Genomic DNA, 26,009 nt, shown 5'->3' on the forward strand with positions numbered 1-26,009 from the left:
TATTAACAAAGAATAAACTGTTGGAAAAGTTACATAATGTTGACTGTTATTTATCCTTTCAATAAAATTAATTCAGTTGTAATTTCTTCAGACATTTCTGATATAATAGTAATAATAAACCTTTACTTATAAAAGAAAACTATTATGACAGTTGGATTGTGATAAAATAAAAAAAAAGAAAAAAGGGAAAAAATTAATAATCATATTCACTGGTGAACATCTTTTTTCACTGTAAAAATATATGATAAAATTGAGTTGATTTGATAAATAACAGGATGTTTCATCATACAACATAGATATTGGATTTAAAATTCAATTAAGCTGCTTTATTTTAGGGCTTTGGTGAAGGCGGCCCATAGGACAAGGGAAGTATACAGAATGTTAAGAGCACACAAGGGTTAGGCAAAGAGCATTCCTGAAATGGATAAATGTTCATTCAGCTTGTTTTGTTTACGAAGTGCTTCCCGTGTAACACAGTGCAGCTGAGATCCCCTGACTTAACACGACTGTGTGGTTTGCTACAGGGTGTGTCACATTTCTGTTTTCAGATCTAATTGTTGTCTGACATTCAATATCTAGTGTATCAAATATGTTGACACAGTTGTTTTTATTTATTTTTTTTTGGGGGGGAGGGGGGGTTACAGAAACCTGTGATGGCTCACAATCAACTGATTGAAAGTTTTTATCAAAGAAATAAAACAAGACCAAGTGGGAATGCAACTGACACTTTCAGAAGTTTGCCAAACTTTTACAAGCCATCCTACCTGTCAGGATGGACCAGTCTCAAAACAGTGAGGCAGTGAGGTAAACAACAGCCTCAGCGTAGACACATGACGCATGTCAACATTATATGCCACACACCTCGCACAGCTTTAGTGAGCGTATGAAGCGAAAACAGAATGTCAATGACTGTATCTTTATTTATGTTGCTATTGGAAACGGAGCAGGTACTGTCGGATCGACAATGTGTGTCTGAGACACAAATGGATGTAATGGCTGCACGCTTGCTCTGGAATCTGAGAACAATGTCAGTAAGAGGGAGTGGAAATTACAGAGGAATGAAATGGCATGAAGGGGAGGGGACGCTTCACCTGACAGCTTATGATTAACACCTGAGTCTGGCATATGAGACAGTGCCATGGAGCAGTTTCGCGGTTCTTATGTGAGGCAAAATTTCCTTTTTTTTTTAAAGACAATTTATTGATATTTCATTTTAAATAACCAAGAGCTGGGGAACAAATCTCCTGCAGAACATTAAAATATATTTGGGACTGAAATTTGTGAACCTTGAACAGACCTTTGAAAGAGGGAGCGACTTTAAGCCACCAAGACAGATCTGATGATTTCTGGATATCACTTGCCAACCTGGATTTTTTTTTTTTTTTTTGTGCCAGAAGTATGAAGAACATGATCACGTTTACGAGACCGAAGGGTGATTGGAGCCAGCCTGGGATTGTGTTGTTGGTAGAAAAGTGTAGCCAATAGCGTGAACTTTGACGAGACACTCAGACTGCAGTTATGTCAAACTCTCAAGAGCAGAGCCTTGATGAGGATGTGGTGTTCCTGCCTGTGACTGTGTCTTCCCCTGACTTCCTCTACTGTGAGGAGGAGCGGCATGCGGTGGAGAGACTCCTGGATTTAGGACCTCAAGCATTCTACAGCTCCAGCAGCACTGAGTACCCCGGCTGCTTCTTGTCTTCTGAGGAGGTCAGCCAGATAACCAGCTGGGCTCAGGACTGTCGCCTTAAGCAGCTGCACGTCCAGCAGGAGGAGAATGGAGTGGAAGACAGTTCAGACATGGGGGACTTCTTTTCCACCTACTTCCCTGACCACTCAGACATACCAACCCCAATCCTAGACCTTGGCTGGCCTGAAAAGAAGCCCTGGGTGCTGAAGGGGAGCGTTACAGTCCATACCAGTCCTCCTGCTGAAGGAGATCCTCCTGTGCGAGAGATAATACGACGGCACTTACAAAGAGCCAGCGAAGTATGCAAATATAATGATGATTTAATTTTATGAATGAATACTACAGCATTTTCAATTAGGCAGAACTGTACAAATTTAAGGATAATGTACTCTGCTTGGGAATTTCTATTTTCTAAAATCTTTGCAGTTTCAAACTATAACTTTAGAGACTATCTATATATTTACTGTTTGCTGAAGTATCCTTTTAATGAGGTTTAAATTCAGTGATAAATCAACAAAATATGATGCACAGCTTCAGTTTCTCCAACATTCAATAGCTGTGATATCCGAAGCACCACGCACAAATGATAAAACAATTCTTAGAGGAGAATTTTACACAAAAAACATTTGGTGTGAACATTCTCCTCAGTTATGGCTTTAATGTGTCCAAGTCTTTTCTGAGCTATAAAGCCAAAAATAAATTGCATTTTGTCCGGCATGCAGGTAATTGCCATCGTGACAGACAGACTGACAGATAGTGCAATAATTAATGATTTGTACAATGCTGCCTACCGTGGTGTTGCTGTCTACATCATTCTGAACCAAAGATCAATTCAGGAGAATTTCACTCTCAACCGACTCAAGCACCAGGTGAGTCCCCCCCTTTCATAAATATCACATCAGAAAGTGTGTAGCAATATCACATGTATTGTGCTGCATCTATTATTTAGAGTTAGACCATAAACTACAAGCCTGTCTATTTGCTTTGGCATCCTGTTTAGTTAGGAATGTCATGTACTCGGACAGCACATGGATGAACCTGTTACACAGCATTCACCACTTTGTGCCTCTCTCATCAGTCAGTGACTTGTGTTGAACACGGCTTAACAAGCGCAAATTCTTTGTCAGGTTGAGCTTTAAATGAATCACTATGCGATGACTGCGTGACTTAAGAATTTCTCCCATGCAACAATTACGACAATCAGCAGCATCTGCTTGCCCCACCAATTTGGTCTGGACTCAAACATCTCAACAAATATTGAATGGATAAGCAGAGAAAGCAACGTGTTCAGAGAATGAATCAGCGTCTTTCATGATCCCCTGATTTCTCATCTAATGTCGACAGCAGCTCAACCTTTTAACTTGTCGGGGAAATCGTTCAGCATAACCAAGAAAGTTGGGACAGACATTTGATATTTCTCATTATCTGATCCCTTGAATATTTATCGAGCACCATCACCAGGTTCAGACTTCAAAGGAAAATGTTTTTACATGGCCAAAAGAAGAAATAATTATAAAATATCATTCATCTCACCTTTACTTTCTGTTTAGCAACATTTGCTAATGGCCACTGCTAAGGGATCTGCTCAACATCAACATATTGGCACTGTTACTCTGGATGTGTTACCATGCTGTCATTAGTGTTTATCTCAAAACACTGCCAAGGTGTAGATTCTGGTTAACACACAACCCTTGTGCATAAATGCAGGCAGGAGTATTTGATTTTTCATATTCCATCACAGATAAACATCATGATTTGGTCCAATTGCTTGTTGAGTTTAAACCTAATCTTGTGATCTGGCAGAACATCCGTGTCCGTGCTCTTGGAGGGAAAAGCTTCTGTTCAAGGACAGGAAGAACAGTGATCGGGGAAATGAAAGACAAGTTCCTTCTAGTGGATTTAGAGACAGTAATTCATGGCAGCTATAGGTAACCAGACCTTCCTCTCACAGGTTTTTCACACGCTTGAGACTAAATTAACAAGCTGTCTTTGTACTCCTCAGCCTCACATGGACGGACGCTCACCTGCACCGGCAGCTGATCACCGTTCTTTGTGGCCCAGTAGTTGACTGGTTTGATCGGGAATTCAGGATCCTTTTTGGCTCTTCCCTGCCAGTCCCAGACACATGGAGGGTAGCAGGTGCCCACGTGGATGTGACTCAAGGTCTCCAGTTCCAAAAGCAACTCTCTTTGGAGCCTGAGACTGTCATCCCCTCATCTCCATCTGCTGATTCCTTTCTGGACTGGGAAGCCATGGGTGTTGTCCAGAGAGACACCTGTTTCCCAGACAGTCCTCTTAATCAACATGACATGCCACTGATGAACAACACGCTGTTCGATATAAACACACCCGTTATCAACAGTTTTACGAACAATGGAGACCAATTTATGGCTGAAAAAAGGTACATCGACCCTCTTCACTTAACTGATCTAGGACACAAGTCGCGAGGCTTTGAAGTTGTCTTTGGGTCAAGTAGGTAGTTATAGTTAGTAGCTGCAAATCTTGCTTTTACATTTCCATAAATGTGTATGGTGCACACAAAGCATCTCTTTCAACCAGCCAAGTCTTGATTTTATTGAAAGTGCTGTAGTCACCATAAATGGATTCAATGGTAGTTCTAAAATATGTTCTTCTGGAAAACATATTAAATATATTGTTTAGTCAACATTTAATGGGATTTATTTGAAACTTACACCGAAATACATTCTTTGAGTAATTTTGCCTTTGCAAATGTTTACTTACCAGAACTTTACTGAAGCCTTTTTGTATTTTGCAGGGTAAATGACAGCACCTCTCCAGTGACAAACCATGTGCCAGATAAATCAACACCTTTCTAGTAAGTCTACTTACAGTAATTTTTCGCATTGCGTCAATGGTTGTGAGATATTTTTCTGGAATGGTTTCATACAAATCTTGATTTATTTCATAGCAACTCACAGTCTCCAACAAGTCACCCAACAACTCAAGAAATAATTCAAAGGTAACAGGCAAAAAATTAAGACAGCACATGAAATGAGATACCCCTCAAATAGAAATAAATAGAATAGAAATGTGAAATAAAATATCCTTTTTCCTATGAAGGGTGGATTGCATTGTCGAAAAAGCCATTTCCAGGCAACTGTCCAAAGAAAGTACCACTATTTCAGATGACAGAGCAACAGCACACGATGATAAAACAGGAGACACAACATACAATCTGGTCAGTTTTTCCAATACTAAGGCAAGAGATCACTCAACACCAGAGCCCATTTTGGAGGAGAAGAGCAGCATGGATGAAACTAGCTCCAAACTGGAGAACACGCCCTCTTCTAGGGTAAGTGATGGATTTTTTCCTGTCTAATCACTTGGTTAAACTCTTATACTCTAATGCGGAGGAGGCAATGAGATGTATTTATCTCCTCACAGAAGCCTATAATCCTGATGGTCCCACAGTCTGAGGGGTTCAGCTCTCTGAGTGACATCTTGAAGAGGTTTCAGTCCCAGCAGAGCACATCAAGATTTACCAAGAATGGATCAAAAGCTGCTGAGTCAGAAATAAGCCGGTCCATGATGGACCTGAGCATCCACAACAACGATATGAATGATGATGCAAGAGAAGTCCCAGAGTCAAGGTCTAAAGCTGTAAGTATGTACACCCATTTCAGCTCTGTGTTTATCCTTCTGATTAAATCTTAATGGAGGAAAAGGTATATTTCCAGGTTGGAGAAGACGATGTTACCTTTTGATAAAGTGGAGGAACAGAAGTGCTCTGATTTGTTACTCGAGTAAAAGTAGAGCACCATGACAAAACTAAGGGCTGTTGTCTTTACTTACATCTGCTGACAGACAGATTTACTGTTGTTTATCCCGGTTTTGAGATAAATATGTACAAAGAAGGTAAATTAAATTTAGTTTGTGGTGCTCAAAAACAGCCAAATCTATAATTTAAAAGTTAAAACAGAGACAATTTAGTTATCCAATTAAATGTGAAGTACACAGACAAAGACTGTTTTAATTTTAAAGTAGTTCCAGGGAGAGCTGCTCACAGTGAGCCCCTTGTTAATAGTGTGAACACCAACTAAACAAAGTGGAGATGGAAATCTTAAACAGAAAGACATCCCAAAAAACACTCAGTTCAAATCAAAACTATCTGCATTGATGCTTTTTGTTGTTTTTGTTTTGTGTTTGTTGTTGTAAGTTGGCTAAATTTGTTTCTTATTTTGTGGAATTTACCCTCTAAAGTAAATTAAAAAAAATCAATGTTTTACAAAAGAAAGTATGAGTATACTTACTAAAACCCAAGTTCTGCAGTAATGGTTCCCAACCTGTTTTTGGCTGTGGCTCTTAAAACAACGCCGTCCCATAGAAATTGCATTTACATTCCATCTGTGGTCAGTGGAGTGAATCGACACAAGTCATTTGGTTCATGTTACTGTGGATTCATTTTATGAGTGTCATGTCATTGGGATGCAGGCTTTACCATTTCAGTTTTACAGATACATTTTCCTCGTGGTCCAAAGATTTAGACACATTGTCATTCAAGCAAACTTTTACAGTCCTTGTTATACATCAGTCTCTATTTCTTTGGCAGTGCTTTGACCCAGGTCTGATGACCCCTGGTGCTGTCCTCATGAGGAAGAGGAATGATGGGCTAACTGGATTTAAGAGGACTGAAAAAAACCTTTTGTCCTCACACAGGCCTCGTAGTTCTAGTTATGGTCTCAGATTGGACTGGAGGAGGTCAAAGACAGAAAAGGAGGGGAAACAAGAGTGAAGAGTCAACGCCAAAATATATGAACAATACCTTCTGTATCAACATTGTAACTGCCAGCAGTGGACATTTATGGCCCTTCACAGTGTTAATAATTCAATACAATCAAGAACAGGAGGTGACTCTGATGATAAGAATATTGTTATTATGGAGGATGAATAGGTTTTATCTTTTGGAGGGATGACCCATTGAATCTGATGCAATGTTTTGCTGAATACTGTACATGGTCATTTAATTTAGAATATGCTAACATAAATAAATTTCATGCTGCTCACAATGAATTTTTTTTAACCACTGCAGAGGAATCACAAACTCAGTGGCTGCAATAAAGAAAAATGTCTCTTTAAAATAACCGGCATGGTTTGGTGCATGCCTGCGGTTTCACCTTTCTGTTTTAATTTAAGTATGCTGCGAGGAAAACTTCAGCTTGTGATAGAAATTTGAAGTGAGCAGAGTTTTCATTGATTAATTGGTGGAGACAGGTAAGACGTTTATCAATTAAAACAGGTCTGATACATTTGAGACATACTGATACATACATGACAGATTTTCTCATTTAGTTAAAATAGCATCTTCATCAAACTACGATTTAATGGTTTGACAATTTTTTAGGTTTCATTTTATATCATATTCACAGCTGAATATGTGGTAATATAAACAGTTTTGTTTGCCACTTTGGTCCAGACTGAAATGATCAAGAACTAAATGATGCAATAATGTGACACACACACACACACACACAGTCTACATGGGATTTGGTCAAATTGCCAAGAGACTTCAGGTATAACTGACCTCTGCCTTAGCACCTATTTCAGTATTTTACAACCAGAAATGTGCCCTGAGGATCCCAAAACAGCAAACAGATGTTTATGGCACCACTGATTCTTTGGCTGTCATCTCATCTATCATCATCATCTATCCTTCTGTGGGACAACCTGGATAACCACCATTGGGTTGTTTTTAACTTGGGAAAGGAAAAGGCCTTGAGAGATGTAAAGCTGGCGCCATTTAAAAAGAAACGGAGCTGTAGTTACACTCCGGTGCTGCAGGAGGCGCTGCGGACCTTTAGTGTGTCTGATGGATGGCCCATGAAGGAAAGCTGAAGGAAACACGTGGCCACTGGAGACGAAATGTGTCCGTGGGAAGCTCAGTAGTTATTTTCAGTTTTCTGTCGTTTTCCTCCTCAGATTAAGTCCCGGCTGTTTGTTTATCAAGGTGACTTCCTGTTTGTGTGCTGACGTGTGCGGGTTTTTTTTCCTCCATCATGGTTCGCGCTACAAGGTGAGTTTGTCCAAAGTTAGCTTCCTCTTCTATTATCTGTTAAAGTCCAGCTCACATGTAGCCTTCAGAGATCATTCAGAGCTTTTCCTTCCGTTGTGTCAGCACATTAAATAAGGCAGCACATCTGTCTCTCCCCGTCCCTCCGTGTCCCCGTGTCCCTCTCTGTGTCTCCCTGTTTCTCTTTGTCTCTCCCTGCCCCTCTCTCTCTCTCTCTGTGTGTCTCCCTGTCCCTCTCTGTGTCTCCCTGTCCTTCTCTGTATCTCCCTCCCTGTCTCTGTCCCTCCCTGTCCTTCCCTGTCTTTCTCTATCTCTCGCTGTCCCTCCCTGTCTCGCTCTGCCCCTCTCTCTGTCTCTGTCCTTCCCTGTCTCGCTCTGCCCCACTCTGTCTCTCCCTGTCCCTCCCTGTCTCACTCTGCCCTTCTCTCTTCAGGGGAAAACAGCCGCAGAGGCCTAAAAGGACTCAGACCTACCACGAGGATGACCCTGAAGCCTACAGTGACATGCCTGTCCCCGATAAGGTAGGATGACCGGGGGGGACATGTCCCCGCTAGCTGGGGAATCTGCAGTCTCTGAATCAAACAGACTCCCAAAAGCAGGAAATTTAAAGTGTCATAACACATCCAGATGTTGTTGTTGTTGTTGTTTTTTTTTTTCATTTGGGAGTCTATTGGGTGTGAGGCGTTTGCAACACAAAAAGCACTATATGAAACTTCCCTTGCTAATGGGGAGGTAAACAAATACAAACATTGATCTTCATAAAAAATATGTATTTATTTGACAAAACATACATGAACATTCTCACCGTGTTCACGGGACAAAAATCATATATGTAAATCACAAGAACTGGGAGAAAACATTGTTGTACATTACATTCATTTATATTACGCAATGATAATGGCAAATAAAAGTCAAAATGAGTCAAAATGGCCTCAAATGAAACTCATACATGACCCTGCCAGCTGACGATGCCCTGATATGAATCCTCAAAGATAGTTTGTTTCTTAGTTTACCCTCAAACTCATCTCTCCTCTCTGCTGCTTCCCTGTTGTCTGCTCCAACATTTTCTGATGTACATCTACAGGAGCCAATAATGTTTTAGTCAAAAGTAGGTCATGGGTATTATTTATAAACTTTCCTCAGTTTCATAGTTTTTTCATCGCTTACGCCAAAACTCATGGTTCAGATTCGGTTCTTTGTCATTGCACAGTTGTCCTGCCACCTTTTTATTAATATTAATTTACCCAGTGCAAAGTCTATGTCATGCTCTCTGTGTTGGTTTTCATTTTTGAATCAATTCTTTGATATAGCAATAATGTACCAATATTTTGGGTATTACTGCAAGTACTGGTATTACATTAAAATAGAGGTGAGTACAGTCTTCAAACCCTAAGTAGACAAACAGCAGTTATATGAACATGCAGCTTCGTCAATAACAAGCACTTTCAGAAAATTGTAACAGTAATAGCAGGAAACAATTCTGAATAAGTCAGACAGTAACTAACTGACTAATTTTACATTGTGATAGAATGATTTGATCAGCTCTGCTTTGTTGTTGTGATTGTTATGTTGAGCACCTTCAAACCTATTTTCTCTCTTCCTTTCAGAGATCGTCGCAGTACACAAAGGACAAAATTGATGAGTTCCATGATGAGAAGATAGCTGTAAGTGTAGATTGCTAGCAGTTCTGTGCTGAGTGAATGAAGCCGCATGTCCTCAAGTTTCCTTTTTGTTCATTTTGTAATAGAAACTTCTCGCCTGTGGTGTTCAAATGGAGAGTGATTTGGAGGAAATCGATGACGAGGTGACACAGTAGTTCATTTTTTTTCCCCCATCTCATTGTATTATACTCTAAACTTTCAGAAAATTGGCTTAGAAAGTTTTACTTTTCTAAATGTCACAGGAGGAGGTGATGGCCCTGGATGATTCTGAATCAGAAGAGGAGGAAGAGGAGGAGGGAGAAGAAGAAGAGAATGAGGAAGAGGATTCAGACATGGAAAGTGATTTAGAGAGGAAAAAAGAAGAAGGTAAACAAAATGATCAGTTTATATGTCCAGTATTTGATTTACTGTTCAAAGCTAGCCCTTTTAACTGTAATTGTTGCTTTTCCTAGACCTTCCCAATGAAATGGCATGGGGCAAGAAGAAGAAGATGTTCTACGACTCTGATTATGTTACCACCAGTAAGCATCTTTTAATCTCCAGCATTTAATGGAGGAAAATCATGATCATTTTTTCACCTGTATGACTAATGCTAATGCTTGTTTGTGCAACATCTAAACTGTTACAGAAGGGAAATCACAAGATGAGTTGGAAGCTGAAGAACAAGAGGAAGAAGAAGAGGCGAAAAACATTCAAAATCGTTTGGCTGCAAATCTGAGCGAGGAAGATTACAATTTAAACTTCTTTCAGGTAATTTTTTAGTTCTTCTTTCTCCTATATGCCTCCACTGATAAATGTAATGGTAATGATGTTGACATTTACCTTTTTTGATGTTCAGGAATTAGCTGTAGAGGAGAAGCCTGAAAAGGAGACTTTGGAAAAAGAGGAGAGGATTATGAAAGACCTAAACCAAATGTCTAAAAAGGAAAAAATGAAACTCCTAAAGAAGGAATCTCCAGAGTTGCTTGAACTTATTCAGGATTTGAATGCAAAGGTAAAAGATGTGCTCCCAAATCATCAAGCATGCAAAAGAACCTACTGAGCTAAAAGATACTTGTTTAGAAACCTTAGACCTGTGTGAAATATTTTGGTTTGTGCCTCTTGCGTCCAGCTTACTGAACTGAAGGATGAGCTGCAGCCCCTCATGCAGATGATAAAGGATGGGAAGATCCCAGCAGGAAAGGTCAGCGCTGTTTTTCTTTTCTTGCAATTTTGTTTCAACCAAACCTTGAAATGTATTTACAAAAGAGTACACAATACAGTCTTTTGTCATTGGACATGCAATTAGAGGAATGACATTGAAGCTGAACGTGATGATGGTTAGGTTTAGTAAAATGATAGAACAGTAGTGAGATTCAATTGTTTTCCTGAAATTTCACAATTACCTTTATTTATAGAGAACGTGAACTAGAAATGTGTTGTCATGGTTTTGTGTTTATATGCTGAAATGATATACATCAATATATAAGATATTTTCACTAGGAAGCTATGGTTAAAAAAGTGTTAATTAACAAAAAAAAAAAAAAAAAAAAAAAAAAAAACTTGGGTTCTATTTTCAAAGGGTGCTGACTTCCTGAAGACAAAACAGCAACTTTATCTCAAGTAAGTTGTACTAAAATTGTAAATCAAAGTTGCATGTTCATGTTGTTGGCCTGACTGAAAAATTACTGTTTCCTTCTACAGCTACTGCACAAACATCAGTTTCTACTTGGTCCTGAAAGCAAAACGAATCCCTGCTCACAACCACCCTGTGATTGAAAGACTTCTCACCTACAGAAATGTACGTCCACACATGGACATGCAGTATTAGCAAAGTTTTTTTCACTATTTAACTGTGACAAACACATATCCCCATTAGTTACAGCCCTCTGTTTTAGTGACTCTTTTATTATGCCTGCAGCTCATCAATGAACTGGGAGCAGTGGATGCTCGGCTCGCACCAGAGTATCGTAAACTGCTGACTTCTGAGGAGAATGATAATGCCATCGACAACACAGCAGAGTCCAAGAAGACTAGAGTTTCCAGTAAGAAGAAAAAGGTGGGACACTTTAATATATTGTTTTGGAATCCAAAGTACATCCTCAGGTTGAATCTGTTGCCCACGTTTGATACAGAACATAAAGGCTAATGAATGTATGTTTGCTCCAGGGCTCTGTGAAAACAAAGCCTGAGGTCGAGGAGGCCTCAGACTCTGACCTGGATGAGGAAGCAGCACTACGCTTTTACAGAGATGCAGAGGAGAGGTTGAAATTAAAGCGAAAGAGCAACACTCCAAATGCCGGAGAGTACGTATGGCTTGACATTGTCAATGACAGGACCAAAATGACTGGCGGTCTGATGAATGGTCATTTTCTTGCAGGTTGGTGGCACATGATGATGATGAGGAGGAGCTGGATCCAGATGCTAAGAGAGGAATTACTTATCAGGTACTGAGCTACAAACACTCACAAACTGTCATTCCAGTATTTATTTTAAGGAGTTTTGTCATACAGAATAACTGTTCACTATTCATAGGTAATAGAAGTTGGTCCTCCTACTAGTTCAAGATGCAGTAAATTGTCAGAGTTTATACTGACTTAGTCCCTGAACTGATGGTCTTAAACAGGTCTGGTTCTTTTGGGAAGACAGACATTTAAGAGGGTAAAATGTAATTTTATTTTTTGATGACAGAAGGGCACTACCTAGTGGTGCTTGTGAATGTACTGTAGTTTGTGACAATATGCCAAGCTATGTTGTACTGGAATGTAATTTACAGTTGTGTCAGCAATGCAGGTGATGACAGTTCATGTTCCTCTCACTGCTGCTCAGGTGTATTGTATGTCAAAGCCTGCTGGTGTGTTTCAGGATCTGATGTTACTCGCACTCTATTCACTTCATGGAACTCATATCAGACATTGTAACTTTTAAATACTTATTGTAATTATGTGTCATTACTAATTTCATAGATGGCCAAGAACAAGGGGCTCACGCCAAAGAGGAAGAAGATTGACCGTAATCCCAGAGTCAAACATAGAGAGAAGTTCAGACGGGCTAAAATCCGCAGAAAGGGGCAGGTTTGTACTCCTCATCTTCACTTTTAAAAAGCAGGAAGCATTCTGGTCACCAGTTTGAGTCAAGCATGTCACTCGCAGCAAGAATGAAAGTGAAACTGTTGTTTGTATTCACTAGGTCCGTGAAGTCCGTCGTGAGGAGACAAGATACAGTGGAGAGATGTCTGGTATTCGTGCTGGCATCAAGAAGAGCATCAAACTCAAGTAACCGAGAGAAAATCCGAAATATGCTGCCAAGTTTCATAGAGTTGAAGAAATACCAATCTGTACTTGTGGATGTTCTAGTGATTTACTGTAATAAACCATGCCACTGGATTATTCAACAGTTGGCTGCTGTTTTGAAAATAATCTCAACATATCCTGGATTATTGTACATTATGAATAAAGATTTTATTTTTAACCCTCAATAAGTTGTACAGAGGCAGCATTATACCCTCGGAGCCCTGTTAGGTCTGGTAAAAAGGACAAGGAAAGGCATGAAGTGTTTACAGTTGCTGATAACTGAGGCTTAGCAACCAGACAACTTACTGAACATACAGTAACTTTATATGCAAGACAGGCAAGTAGAAACTTTGGTGGGATTGAATTTGTAACTCAGGGAGTAGGACAAATTAATACAGTATCATTGAATCAAGATGTGCTTATGACGCCTATAAGCCCACTTGTTCAGTTATGAACTTGCTGTGTGCTGATGTGAGGTTGCTCACTATCCTCTCCTCTATCTCCAATTTATTCTGTATATCTTCCTGAGCAAGGATCAACTCTGTCTGAGTTGAAGGGGTCACCACCAGCACATAACCCCTTCTAGAGTCCAGTATGTTGGCCACAACCACCTGGTGCCTGTAGGTGCTCAGAGCCCGGCGAGCCTTTTCCAGCAGGATGGTAGCATCAGTCTCAAGCTTAAAAGATATGACGAAAGCCTGGGGTGCCCAGTCCTTCACCAATGGGGACAGTATTTTGGGGACCATGTTCAAGCTGAGCTGAGGGAGAAAGCAAATGTACTCTTGTTAAGAGCAAGACCAAGCATATAGCCATGCATTCAGTTCTTTGAGGCTGCACTTCAGCTAAATGCTAAAACAATCATATTCATATATTTTTTTTTTCGTTCACCAGCTAAATTTGTTGTTAATATACTAACATTTGATGTAACTGGCTCTGGGTTGGATGTCAGTTGTTTTCTGGGTGTTCAGTCATAAACAATAGTGGGACAAATGAAAGGCTCAACCTTATAATGATGCCAAATGATACCAAATCTCAAGGCTAGTAATGTCCATAACAATTGGCCATGCTATAAGCAAAAAAATAAATAAATAAAGAAACAAATCTTGCTTATTATAGAAGCATTGCTACTTACTTGAAGAGGACCGTCGGAAGACTGGATTTTGTGTTCAGGCATTTCGGATGCTGGGATATAGAAATCAGATACAGCGGCAGCCAAGTAAAACATTGCCTTGTTTCCTAAGTGCAGGGAAAAAAAAAATTTGAGGAAAAGTTAAAAACATTGTGCTATACAAAAGTTAAGACTTCAACCTGTACATTATTGTTACTGTACCGATTGTGCTGAGCGCCTGTGCTGCTGCTTTGAGAAGATGCAGATACTCAGACAGAGTGGTGAACTCAATGGGCAGGAGAAGTCTGTTGTCTTTCACTTCTTGGTATTTCTTCAGCACTTTGGTGATGTTTGGAAGCACCTGCTGGTTAACCACAACTTCACCAAAATTACCAGCTCCGTCGGCCTCACCTCTCACCTGCAGGGCATCCAGAATGTTGATGGTTGAAAGCGTACGAGTGTATGGGTAGAGGGAGCGATGCCTGTGCAGGAAGATAACAGCGTAGCCAGATTCAATGAAATATTCTGCTGAGCAGGCTCCTCGGCTGCCACTGCTGAAGTTGTCAAGGAAGCGAACAGTGCGCGACTCCAGGGGAACTTTGGTACCCCCTGATGTGATGAGAACCACCCTATGACCTGCTGCTGCGTGATGTGTAGCAAAAGCAGACATCTTCCCTTTGACTTCCTCAATGTGCGAGGGTACAGCAAATTCTTCAGCTAACCTCCCATCAATGGAAGATATTCTGGGTTCTGCCATTTCCTGATGAGAGACAGAGAATGAGTGGCACTTAGTATCAAGAAGTCATGCAACAGATTAGTGGCAGACTTATAAAAGTGATTTTGAAGTATGAAGCCCTCCAAGAACAAACATTATGGCTCGTTCTTCAGAGATGTAACAGTCTTATGTCCAGCTGCTAAATGACTGAATTCACGTATATTTTTCTCATTCGGAGAGTCTGGATGAAGAAATGCTATTTTAGGTTTTTGGGTCCAATCATCTGAAATTCACCGTTGTGAGGGGAAAAAAACTGTATTGCATTTTATTGAGAAACCCAATATAACACAACACATATAAACACCAGCACTGAAAGGAAAACGAGCCAATAATGCAGCTGATGAACACTCCCTATCTCTTAACCCAACGAGGCAGATAGCCGCCCTCCCGAGTCTGGACCTGCTGCAAGTTTCTTCTTAAGGGGACATCCTTCTCGACACCATCGCAAAGTGGTGTGGAAACTTGTGGAAACTGTTTGGTGAGGGTGGATCATTTCATTGAGCGGGCATGGAAGTACTCCATTTGTGAAGTGTAGAAATAACATCTGCTCGGAATCAGTGCTAGACAGAAATGAAATGTCCGAACTTCAACAATGCCAAGAAGTTTGAACAACAATCTGATGGAAATGCACCTGAAGCCACAGGCACTGGATTTGTAACAAGTCACTTTGTTAGGAACAGAATCATGTGTCAACGATCCGATTGTGACTTTATCACTAAGTGTTAGTTAAGCAGGAAGAAAGCAGGTCAGTCCGCTCCGGCAGAATCCGACCATGTATCGTCAGAAACATGGTCGGCTAACTTTATAGCCATGAAAACTCTGTAACGTTGTTAAAATACTTAAAGACAACCAACGAATTACCCAACTTTATATTCCAAGGTGAGTCTCAGGTAGCTTCACAAGTCGCTTCCTGAAGCCGGAGGTCGTCTTCTTCGGTGTTTATAAACACAGGAGACAAACCTCCAGCGCCCCCAGAGGCGATGGGCGGAACTGCAGCCGCAGCACATGGCGCTTTCAGTCGGGGACGAGCATCTGTGCGTCAGTTGCTGCTGCTTTCATGTCCGGTGTCAAAACTTATGAAACCAAACATCACCGAGAAAACACAAGGAGCACACGGGGATTTCCTCTCAAAGGGGATCTTTGGGTCTGGACTGTCCCGCTGACTCAGCAAATGTCACGACAGAAAAACGGTTTAAAATCTCAGATCCTCTTCTTTTAAAAACATTGAAATTGAAAGCCCATTTTTCCAAAAGTGCAGTTCGGAGCATGGTGTACAATTGAGTTCTATTAAACTCTTTTTACGAGGAGACAATTCTAATGATTTAATTTCCTTTTGTATCAAGATTAATATCTAAAAGTAAAAAAACAAACAAACAAACAAACAAAAAAAAAAAAAAAAAAAAAAAAAACGAAGCGAAGAAAAAAACAAAACAAAAATAATAATTCAAATATTACACGCTCAATAACTGTAAATACGTTTTCCTCTATCAGTTTCCTAAATTTTTCTGAGACTCAACACAGAGTAAGAATGAACTATTTCAGAATGTAGTCTGCCATGGAACAATCACAGGCCTTTCGAATTGCATCCACAATAATTCACTATAGATTCATACTGCTATAAACACGAACTTATATTGTGGTGTTGGTTGATAGGAAATGAAATAAATGTTGCTGATTAATGTATTTATTTTAAAAATCCATAATAAGCCACATTAGGTTTGAAAACCTTTTCAATGAGACATTTGAAAATAAAGCGGTTTAAACAGCAGTTTGCATAAATATTTAGGCTGCTTGATAATTTGCATAGACAGGAAAAGAGTGGCTTTTATTGCTGTAAATGTTTTGATATAACATTATTATTTCAGTTCTCACTCAGGAAGTTTTATCAGTAGTCCCAGTGATCAACCCACAAGAGGCACTGTTGCACTGCTGTAAAAACTAAAAGTCTGAGGGGCACTTCTGGGATACGTGTCAAGCTTGTGTATCCTAATTTGATCGGTTTCCAGACACTGATGGCTATATTTATATTTATAAGAGTTGAATAGATAAGCTGTGACTTGGTATGACACTTTGTGGCCCGTAGGTCATCTTAAGAATCAGTCAATCCGAATGCCAGAAATCAATATTGTTCAGATTTAACTACAACCGGGTTAACGAAAAAACAAAAAAGGAATGATTGGGCTTTTTATGTAGAACATGTTATGTGTGTCTACACTCACTATTTCCACACGAGACAATGAAGCTGGCATTGTCAGGATTGTCTACATTATGTTAATAAGGTCATTCAGCAGTTTGGTACAAGAATGTATTGGTATTGGGAATAGTGGTTAATGCTGTTGCCCAACAATAAAAAAGTCGCGGGTTCGATTCCCGGCTTGGAGCCATTCTGTGTTGAGTTTGCAAGTTGCCTCCGCACCTGCGTCGGTTTAATCCGGGTACTTCGACCCATCTCCACCATCCAAAGACATAATTTTTGAGTTAATCGGTGACTCTAAACTGTCCGTAGATGCCAGAGTGAGCTGGGATCCAGCACCCTCCGCGGCCTGGAAACGGATAAGCGGTAGAAGATGAACAAATACAAAGGCTTTGTTATGGCGGACCCTAATCCACAGTTATGTTACAGGAGGGAAGCAAATTAAATAAAGTTAAGCTCAATTTCTTTCTCGTCGTCTTTTCCTTAATGTTGTGGTTTTTAGGCTACTTATAGATTGAGGCTACATTGTAAAGCTGAAATGATTGTCAATCAAAAGCTGTTCCACAGAATTAGCTGATCCACACAGAGTGACCTGATGATTTCGATTCATTTTGAACTGTTTAAGTGGTTGTGGTTTTAAATAATATAAATTACCACTCTGGCTAACTGTGATGGGCATGTTTCTGGTTTACAAACGCCTTACTGATTAAGAAAACAAAGAGCAAATCAATCTGTCATGAAAATGATCAATGATCAAAAATAGTAAATAAAAAAAAACAGTAAAAAAGTAAACGTTTTTCCACAGTTATTTTTATAATACACATGTAATAATAATAATAATAATAGTCATTAACACATTGCACACTTAAGACACACGTTATGTATGAGTTGTCAGGACCAAGTAACATTTCCGTTTAGGACTTTTACTGTTACTTTTCCAGTTTGGCATCAGTGCTCCTACTAAAGCAAATCATTTGAATACTTTCTCCACGTCATTAATGGTGAGTTGTTACATAGCCCCATCGTGAATAATCGTCCACTTCTTACGTCTTTATTCTGTGAAGGTGGTATTATTGACTTCTTTTTATTTATTTATCAAACCACACTTAGATTAATTCAAGTCATACGACAATTTGAGTGAAAAAATATCCACATTAGACTAATTCCCTGATAGGCTGTAGAAATCTCCATGTGTTGTTGTTTCCACTGTGAGTCTCACTTGTGCGTATGACCGCGCGCTATTTTCTGTGGCGGCAGGGTGGTGAGACGGAGTGGGGGGGGGGGGGGGGCCTTCGTGTGCGTAGTCGTATGTGAAAGTAGTTCCGGGCATTTAACCAAGCCGGGGGAGAGGAGGAGAGAGTCCCGGATGTTGGCTCGGCAGCCGAGAGAAAGGCGAACGGGAGAAGGCGGAGAGAAGCCGAGCAGGGACGCCACAGCACCGCGGGCATACCGGCGAAGCCACGGCCACGGCGGCTCTTTGCACAGGACGATAGCGACCAAGAGCTCAGGACAGTCCTGGGGGGCTCCCGCTAAACCGAGAAGAGGAGGTGGAAGGAAGGGGAGGGGGCAGTTACTCTGAAACTACCGTGAGGATTACAGAGAGCCATCGACACAGCTGCTTTCACCCAGAGTAAGTGAGCTACACGGGCATGGAAGTTGAAGTAAGGCCCACGAAATGGACGACTTTAACGGGAAAGTGAGCTGCACTGAAGTTCTGGGGATTGAGCCCGGTGAACAGGCCTTGACAAACAGCTTTCCGCTCGCCGAGGCGGGGCGTGAGGGGACACCTTTTTTCCCGGAGAGCCAGTCAGTGTTGCCCCGTGGTCAGTGATAGTACACCCCGGCTGTGTTGCTGTAACTCTCCTAAGTTGACAGCTCTTGCATTAGCCTGCTAGCAGCGCCGTGCAACCGGTGACAACTGACCGGGCAACTTTGACAGCTAGCTAGCCAGTTTTGGTAGCTTGCTAACTTTAGCTGAGCGCTCTCTCCTGGGCCAGGACTAGGGATGTGTGTATGTGTGTATGTATATATGTGTGTGTGTGTGTGTGTGTGTGTGTGTCTGTCTGTCTGTGTGTGTTTGTGTCTGTGTCTTTGCCTGTGTGTGTGTGTATGTCTGTGTGTTTTTTCTTTCTCGCATTGGGGGGGCTATAATGACTTATACAAGCCGACCAACAGCTATCGTTAGCTAGCTGTTTGGTATGTGATACGCAGTGTCCAGCATGAAGTGTGTGTGTTTGTGTGTCATTTGGCTTTCCTGCGCTCTCTGATGGTATCTGACTCACAGCTGTTGCAGCGTGTTTTCTCGTCTGTCAATCCCCTCTTTTTTTTTTTTTTTCGGGCGGTCAATAAATTTCTCCAGAAAACGACGAGCCTCATATTTAATGTAAGCGGTCCAAGTGAATGGCGAGGCGCAGTTTTTGTTATGGAGCTGGACAATCAACAAGTGCAAAGCACGTTTCGGTTGGATTTTTATGCCACTGTCTTTCATGTCAGGGCCATGTCTTGCCTGTAGTGGTGGAGTACCCTTGTGTGTCGCCCCGAGGTGACACAAACGGCGCCGCTGCTGAATATTTGGTCCTCCGTCAGGGCATCCACCTTTGTTTTGATGTTTCACCATTTGTGTATATGCAGACACAGATTAGTTAATGCAACAACTTTAAACTAAACAGCTGTGGCATTTGCGTCCAACTGTACACAAAACGGTGTCCTTGCTTTATCCTGGCGGCCTTTATTAGAGGATGGATGGCTGAACTCCTAATTTGCCTTGCCGTCAACTTGTGCGAGTTTTATCAATGAGACCGCTGTAATGTTTTAGGTGGTTGAGGTGCAATGAGCTGCAAATATTATCTGAACATAAAGTACTCTTGAACTGTAGTTTATCTTGCCATTAAGGTTAAACCGAAAGATTGGCTCTATGACTCAAACAAAACATTAAAATTCCCCCAAACATGCCAACCGTGCAAGACCTTATGCTTCAACTAACGAAGTGCTCATAGCGTTAGTCAGCACCCACAATCAAAGGTCAGACCCGGTTTGCTTCTTAATCACCCATCCTTTAAATAGCAAGTCAAAAGCTGTCTGGATTCAGGCTATGTGTGCATGAAGCTGGGGAACACACAAGGTGTTTAAGTTTTGATTTCTCTGCATCTGAATAAGCAGAGGAGAGCTTTGTTGAGCATACTGTTCAGAAATTAGATTGATTTGCCATCCTGTCTTTTCCTGTGACTCATCCCATCACTCTCTTTTATGTTGTTTCACAAAATGATGCTAAAGAAGCCCTCTGTGCAGTTTATGCTCAGTATCATTTTTTGTCGTGCCCTTAGCCTTGGCTGAGACAGGTCTCAACTGCTGCATTACCTAGATACCTTGGACCTTATTGCCATCCAATGAATTCAGCTCTTTTGAAAGACAGCTTTATTACAAACAGTAACTTCAATCACTTCAAGCAACAATGTCAAATGTAACAGGAATAACTGATGCAAAAGTGGAATTTTGAGTTTGTTTGTGGACTGGCTGTGAAAGAATAGACACAGAGTAGAGCTGATGCATGTATTTTACAGATTGCACACACAAATGTGATTCACAGCACACACACTGTAAAATTTCATCCCCTGAGCACTACTTGTCTTCATCAGCTCCATCAATTATAAGTAATTTGTTCATGACCGCAGAGGTTGCACAGGGTCAGATTATAGGAGGATTCAATATACACTTTTGATAGGCATCCTTAGTAATACAATTATTCTTTTGTTATTTGTTCTTTCACCTCTAATCACATTGAGCAGAGTAAGTGATTTCATATTGATCGCTCTTCTAAAACAACCTCAATATTTAGAGGAATGGGCTGAATTGATGTGGGGGGGGGGGCACCTTTTTTGAAGATTACATATCTGTGTTGTCTCAGTAACTGTTTAAAAGCAAGAATGGCAAGATATGAATCCTGGAGGTGGAGGGAATGCTTTCAAAACAGTGTGTGTGTGTGCGTGCACGTGTGTGCGTGCACGCATGGCACTGGTAGCCCATCATCTATTATCTCTATAATAAAAAAAAAACAAACAAAAAAAAAAACTAACCAGCAACCCAACTTTTTCATCATCTGTTAATGACAAGGAATACAGAGTCACTACTTGTAAATAAATATTGCTATTTCATTATTGTGTCACAACAGATAACGTTCAGCTTGGTTGTGATAGTGTATAATTTAACAGATTAAATAGGATAATGACATGGTGTGGAGCTAATTTGGATAGATGTCAAGGGTCAGTTAGCTAGTATAGTACAGTGAATTTAGATTTTAGAAAAGGTTTTTCACTTTTTCAATATTGGAACCTCATTTGGAATTCAGTATGTGGCCCTGTGCCTAGCCCCATCTCACTGAGAGGCTTTTTAATTTCTCCCCTTGTTGAAGTGATTATTCAAATGGCCATCCGTGAGATGCAGTTATCAGGCTCCTGGTGGTAGTTGAGCCTGTGGCAACATGAATGCCCATCACAGACCCCCCCTCGCCACCCCATGTAGTTGGACAGTACCCAACAGGTACCCTCAGTAACAAGCCCTATTAGACTGCTACATCTTCCCCCTTAGGCTGAAAACCTATTGTTATGTGATTGGCAGATGGCAATTTATTCATGAGTGCGGCTGCTACATTTTTTTGGCATGGTGTAGTGGTGATGCTGTTGGTCAAAGGTCTCCATTTAGGATTTTCTACAATGACTTATTTTTGGTCTGAATCCAAAATGGGCTTATTTAATTTCTTATCTTCTAGTGAATGCAAAGTTGTTTTAGGTTGTAGTTTCTTTCTCTTTGTTTCTTCATCATCTTGTCCTTCAGTGGGGATTTCACCTTGGCTGCCCCCCCCCCAAAAAAAAAAAAAAAAACAAAACAAACATATCTTCCTTCATTTTTCTTTCTCACAGCTGTTTACTCTGCACTGAGTCTGGGCTGTCCCGTAATGTAGCTCAGGCCAAATGACTGGACAGTTTTGTCAGAAAATCTTCCCTATATCTCGTGTGAAGTTTTGCTCTTATGGTGGCTGTTTTGGGGAGAAGGGACTGGCTCAGTCTTCATTAGCAACGCTGTGCACCACTAGAATGCAGATGAGCTATGAAGCCATTCATCTGCTGGAAATGCCTCCCTGATTCCAATTTGAATCTTGTTTGCAGTCACATTGTGTGAGCCCACTTCTCCATGTTAAAGAAGTCTCTTTATGTGAGAGATCAGAGGGGGATAATTGCACTTAAGTGAACCTCATTTAGTGCTGGCCAGAGCAATTACTGTAACTGCAGTTCTAGGCATTTTTGGGGGCTTGGAGCAGCTGTCATTGAGTCTCTGTAGCTCAGATATCAAATGGTGAATAGAATGACATTGGCATAGCATCATGGGAATGGCAGATCCTTGGATGGATTTTAATTAGTTTTCGCAGGTTTTTGCTCAGCTCATTTTTTGTCATCTGCAGAAAAGCGTAATTAAAAATGACAATTAGAAATGCATTGATTTAGTAATGATTGAAAATATATTATTCTCAAGGTGCTGTAAGGTTAAAAAAATCAAGCACTGTTTCTTCAGGCAAAACCCCCTGGGCTTGAGGGAGATGTTTTATCATTAATGTTATTCAGGAGCCAAATTTTGAGTTTTGCTCAGCTGGGTGCTTTAATCTATTTTTGCTGTAAATTAATGAATTTTTAAAGAGCCCCTCGCTGGATATGGGTGGATGTGGGAATGCAGCATTGGTTCAAGTTTTCAAATGAGCCTCTCCTCCACCATCACCCCCACCCCTTCACCACCAATCCTCCTCCCGGGATGGAGAGAGCGAATTTACTGAAGCACTGCACTTTCATTTTTTATTCATTCAGCAATACACTGCCTAGGTCTCCTTATCCCACCTCCTCCCCATCTATTGAGTTGAATCTGTCAGTGAACTAGTCCTGGATGGTCCAATTCATGTCCTGTGTTGAAGCGCGATGTAGACATGAATCAGTGTGATGTTTAATTCACCTATTTCGTTGCCTAATATTACCGGCACATTTGCTCAGGTACATGTTTCATTTTTAAGTATTTAGACTTTTCCCCAGTCTTACTGTAGAGGGCCCTTTCCTCTACAGGGCAACTACTGTAACTCCCTAAAGCATAGCTTGCTGGGTAAGTGTGGGGTGTAGAATCAAATATAATATTAGTCAGATCTTTAAGTGTTTGAGCTGTGTGAGGTACATAGGCCGAGGTTTATAATTTGCATGGCTGTGTAATATAAAAATAGATTTGATGGTATAGGTGGCCTGGTGGCGCAAATGTGAAAACATGATTAGGGCCTTAGTCAACTTCCTTGAAAGAAGAGTTAATGTGGTGCGTGGTGACACATAAGACAAAAGATTTCAGTGTGAATGCAGTGTACATTGAAACTGTGCCATTGGAGATTTTACTTAAATGGATGGTAATGAAGAGCCAAGTCCTAAAGGAATAAGATTGACTTGACACTTACAGTGCCTTGAAGAATTATATAATTCATCATATTGTATGCTTTGTCCTTGAGAATTGATGGGCTCTTGCTATCAGTGTATTTTTCTTAAGCTTTTTTGTTCGTCACTAAGCAGACGCAATTTATATGCTTAGGATTCACACTCTTAAGAGAAATTAGAGTGTGCAGGAAGAAGAGCTTGCTAAACTGACACAGCTTGAGTAATAAGAATGGTGCTTTCATCGTAGTATTTGGTATCTGGTTTAATCATTACAGTGGCTCCTGTGGCAGATTCTCTTCTAGGTAAAACTACCCTCTCATAGTTTTAATATACAAGCAACAGGAATTTCTCTCAGTTTTATGACCAAATTTAAACCTAAAAGACTTGCAACTAGAAACCCCAAAGATACAAATTTGGGCAACTGCTTAAGAAGTGACATCTCAGTAACGCAGTATTCCATGATGTTACCTTGAATCCTCTTGCGCATGCATGACATGATAATTTAGTAGCGATACTGGGAAGCTATGAGTGTAGTGTCTTCCCTAAATTAGTCTTGATTGAATATGATAATCTCACTGCTCTGCGAGGCAGTGGATGGCACATGCACCGAGCTTGAGTAAACACTGCCTTTTGTGCAGGTCACCAGAATTTAAGATTTAGCATTACCAATCTGGAACCTCAAGTTAATCAGCTTGTCTGAAAGCTGCTTTAATTCCCCTGCAAAGATGGTCAGTGGTGTTTGCGATGGGAATTCTTTCAGTTAAAACTATCTGTCTGCTCACTGCAGAGGAATATTTATCTCTAAGTAGGTATGTATTGTGAGTCACAATGTCAACAGTCAACAATAGCTTCATTGGCTTATTACTGAGCAATACAGTGATTTTAGCAATTTCTCATTGTTTGAATGGTGGTCTGCAGACTCATAGATGAAAGTGAGAGGGTCAGGTTTAATTAAGTTCACAGGACTAATCCTTCCTAACAGGGTTAAAGAGTGGAGTTTTGAGGACATGATTTAATGCCACATCATTTAAGTTCATCCCCTATTGATAGAAGAATGTGTAGACTGATCATTTATTACCAAATCACAAGAGGGGCTATTACAACATCCTTGTCTATGCTGATCATTGTTGAAGGCTGTGTGTACCTTCTGCATTTGTTTTGTGATTCCAGACAATGTTAATGTGGACTAGTCCAGTAATAGCCTAACATAGAACTTGGAGACTGTGTGTGATGTGGTGTGTGAGGCTCATGATCTGAAGGAGCAATTGCCAAGTTTTGCAGATGTCGTGTTGGGTTGGGGAGGAGCTGTTGTGGATCTGTTCAATGTGATTAAACACTTTTTCTTATGCAAAACCTATGCCTCAACGTCCCCTGCATGCTCAGCAAAAACACACGTCAAAATCCCTCTCTGTTGTCTTCATTTGTTACTTTTTTTTCTTGAGTGAAACCTGATAGATTAGCTTTAGATGTAGTACTTGGAATCTCCATCTGTGATTCAGAAAACCCCTAACAGAAGCCAAGGATTCTCTCGGTGGAGATGGAGGAAATGTTGATCTGTGTGGACCAGGAAACCCACACAAGTGACTCGCTCTGGCCCCATCAATCCCAATCCATCCCTCTGTCTTGCTCCTACACATAGGCTGTCTCTTGATTATTGCTTAATTTTGTATCCACACTTTTTTCTGCTTTATCTCTCTGTGCTGTACTCTCCTGTGCTCTTCACTTAGCAAACAACATGTCTGTAGAGAATTCAGAAGAATGCATCTTGTTACTCAGATGACTCATACTTCCTCTGGCCTGCATGCCTCTCCCTCAGGGTGGATGAATGAGAGGGTGGAGAGGTTAGCTGGGGGAGGGGCTCAATGACTGAGGCAATGTGGTTTGTGCCAGTTGCTCAATATAATTAAGAAAGTATCGGTGTGTTGGTCATAGGGCCAGAGACGTGCACCTCAGCTCCTCTACCTCCAAGTGTGGTTTTCCCTAGATGGCTGTGTGACTGATGGCTTTGGCCAGGCTGAGTCACTACCTTCAAAAAAATAACTGCATTGAAATCTCAGGCCCAGCTCTGACCCCTCGATTGAACCACTCTGCCAAGGTGTTGTGACCCTTGGAGGATGGCCTGGGCCCTCAACCCTGCATAGGAATAGGAATGCACCTGCAATCTTACAAAATCTGTTTGTTAAAGGAAATTTATATTGTGGGATAAAAAAAAATAGAAGAGAAGTTTGTAGTTACTAGGCTGAAATGCTTTTCAGAGGGCTTGAAAACAATATGATTTTGTGTGTGTAAATTTATGATGCCGTTAAGTGTGTAACACTGAAGTCTTCTGATTTTAACTCCCTAAACTTCTGCATGCAATTTATGCTTTTTATATGGCAGTGTGCAACAAAATACCTGGAGTTGTAAATGAGCTTGATCATCTTTATTATACTGATGAAATGACATCAGTAAACCATAGGCCCCTGATAGCTCAAGTCCTGTCTCTCCCATACCTGCTCCTCTTGGTCCCCTGCCAGAATCTATGACTCACAGGAGACTGAGTGACCTACTTTTTTAAGTCTTCAAGGAGAGCCAGAAGATCTTTTTTATTTGCAAGACAATACACTGGGTAAATATAAGTCAATTAAAATGCACTTAATGCACCCATTTTTAGATTTAAGCACCCAAAGGCTGTGTCAGCATGGCAGCCACCTCAGAGGATTCCCTTCATTATCACAAGGAAGGAAAATACGTAGTAAACAGCTTTGATTCCTCATTAAAAGCAAACTGAGTTTAAGGCCACACTGGCTCTCATCAAGCCAATTTAAAATACATAACTCATTTAAGTGTTCT

At 40.7% G+C, this 26,009-nt stretch overlaps 4 protein-coding genes across 6 annotated transcripts in view; 3 read left to right on the plus strand and 1 right to left on the minus strand.

The window, feature by feature from the left end:
- Nucleotides 1-908: 908 nt before the first annotated feature.
- fam83e (family with sequence similarity 83 member E) lies at nucleotides 909-6,779 on the plus strand. Its single transcript, XM_029502211.1, has 9 exons — nucleotides 909-1,986; nucleotides 2,410-2,556; nucleotides 3,491-3,615; nucleotides 3,690-4,088; nucleotides 4,464-4,523; nucleotides 4,617-4,667; nucleotides 4,769-5,000; nucleotides 5,093-5,308; nucleotides 6,258-6,779. Exons 1-9 carry the CDS (start codon nucleotides 1,519-1,521, stop codon nucleotides 6,438-6,440), a joined length of 1,881 nt encoding a protein of 626 aa, XP_029358071.1. The 5' UTR covers nucleotides 909-1,518; the 3' UTR covers nucleotides 6,441-6,779.
- Nucleotides 6,780-7,531: 752 nt separating this feature from the next.
- Nucleotides 7,532-12,771, plus strand: utp3 (UTP3 small subunit processome component). Its single transcript, XM_029503214.1, has 16 exons — nucleotides 7,532-7,718; nucleotides 8,149-8,236; nucleotides 9,323-9,379; nucleotides 9,463-9,519; nucleotides 9,619-9,742; nucleotides 9,829-9,897; nucleotides 10,005-10,126; nucleotides 10,215-10,370; nucleotides 10,488-10,559; nucleotides 10,938-10,978; nucleotides 11,060-11,156; nucleotides 11,277-11,414; nucleotides 11,525-11,661; nucleotides 11,736-11,802; nucleotides 12,322-12,429; nucleotides 12,545-12,771. Exons 1-16 carry the CDS (start codon nucleotides 7,702-7,704, stop codon nucleotides 12,632-12,634), a joined length of 1,440 nt encoding a protein of 479 aa, XP_029359074.1. The 5' UTR covers nucleotides 7,532-7,701; the 3' UTR covers nucleotides 12,635-12,771.
- ppcs (phosphopantothenoylcysteine synthetase) lies at nucleotides 11,783-15,460 on the minus strand. Of its 2 annotated transcripts, none has more exons than XM_029503216.1 (4): nucleotides 15,393-15,443; nucleotides 13,979-14,516; nucleotides 13,781-13,884; nucleotides 11,783-13,406 (listed from the first exon to the last, which is right to left on the minus strand). In XM_029503216.1, exons 2-4 carry the CDS (start codon nucleotides 14,511-14,513, stop codon nucleotides 13,077-13,079), a joined length of 969 nt encoding a protein of 322 aa, XP_029359076.1. In that variant the 5' UTR covers nucleotides 14,514-14,516; nucleotides 15,393-15,443; the 3' UTR covers nucleotides 11,783-13,076. The 2 variants fall into 2 exon arrangements, with proteins under 2 accessions (XP_029359076.1, XP_029359075.1); XM_029503215.1 differs by having other exon boundaries at nucleotides 11,785-13,406; nucleotides 15,398-15,460.
- Nucleotides 15,461-18,109: 2,649 nt separating this feature from the next.
- The window catches only part of foxj3 (forkhead box J3), a 73,018-nt gene continuing 65,118 nt past the window's right edge, over nucleotides 18,110-26,009 (plus strand). For both annotated transcript variants that reach the window (XM_029502269.1, XM_029502268.1), the window contains exon 1: nucleotides 18,110-18,355. The gene's annotated coding sequence lies outside the window, so the exon portion shown is untranslated. The remainder of the gene's footprint in view (nucleotides 18,356-26,009) is intronic.

Source organism: Echeneis naucrates, chromosome 5 (genome assembly GCF_900963305.1).
Source record: "Echeneis naucrates chromosome 5, fEcheNa1.1, whole genome shotgun sequence".
NCBI classification, from domain to species: domain Eukaryota; kingdom Metazoa; phylum Chordata; class Actinopteri; order Carangiformes; family Echeneidae; genus Echeneis; species Echeneis naucrates.

Excerpts from the sequence above, each read along its gene's own strand:
- fam83e (XM_029502211.1), top strand. The coding sequence starts at position 1,519 with ATGTCAAACTCTCAAGAGCAGAGCCTTGATGAGGATGTGGTGTTCCTG. Across the intron at positions 4,524-4,616 it reads GATAAATCAACACCTTTCTA|CAACTCACAGTCTCCAACAA; the intron begins GTAAGTCTACTT and ends TTTATTTCATAG. Across the intron at positions 4,668-4,768 it reads ACTCAAGAAATAATTCAAAG|GGTGGATTGCATTGTCGAAA; the intron begins GTAACAGGCAAA and ends TTTCCTATGAAG.
- utp3 (XM_029503214.1), top strand. Across the intron at positions 11,157-11,276 it reads GACTTCTCACCTACAGAAAT|CTCATCAATGAACTGGGAGC; the intron begins GTACGTCCACAC and ends TTATGCCTGCAG. Across the intron at positions 12,430-12,544 it reads AAATCCGCAGAAAGGGGCAG|GTCCGTGAAGTCCGTCGTGA; the intron begins GTTTGTACTCCT and ends TGTATTCACTAG.
- ppcs (XM_029503216.1), bottom strand. The coding sequence starts at position 14,513 with ATGGCAGAACCCAGAATATCTTCCATTGATGGGAGGTTAGCTGAAGAA. Across the intron at positions 13,885-13,978 it reads ACAGGCGCTCAGCACAATCG|GAAACAAGGCAATGTTTTAC; the intron begins GTACAGTAACAA and ends CCCTGCACTTAG. Across the intron at positions 13,407-13,780 it reads CTTCCGACGGTCCTCTTCAA|CTCAGCTTGAACATGGTCCC; the intron begins GTAAGTAGCAAT and ends TTTCTCCCTCAG.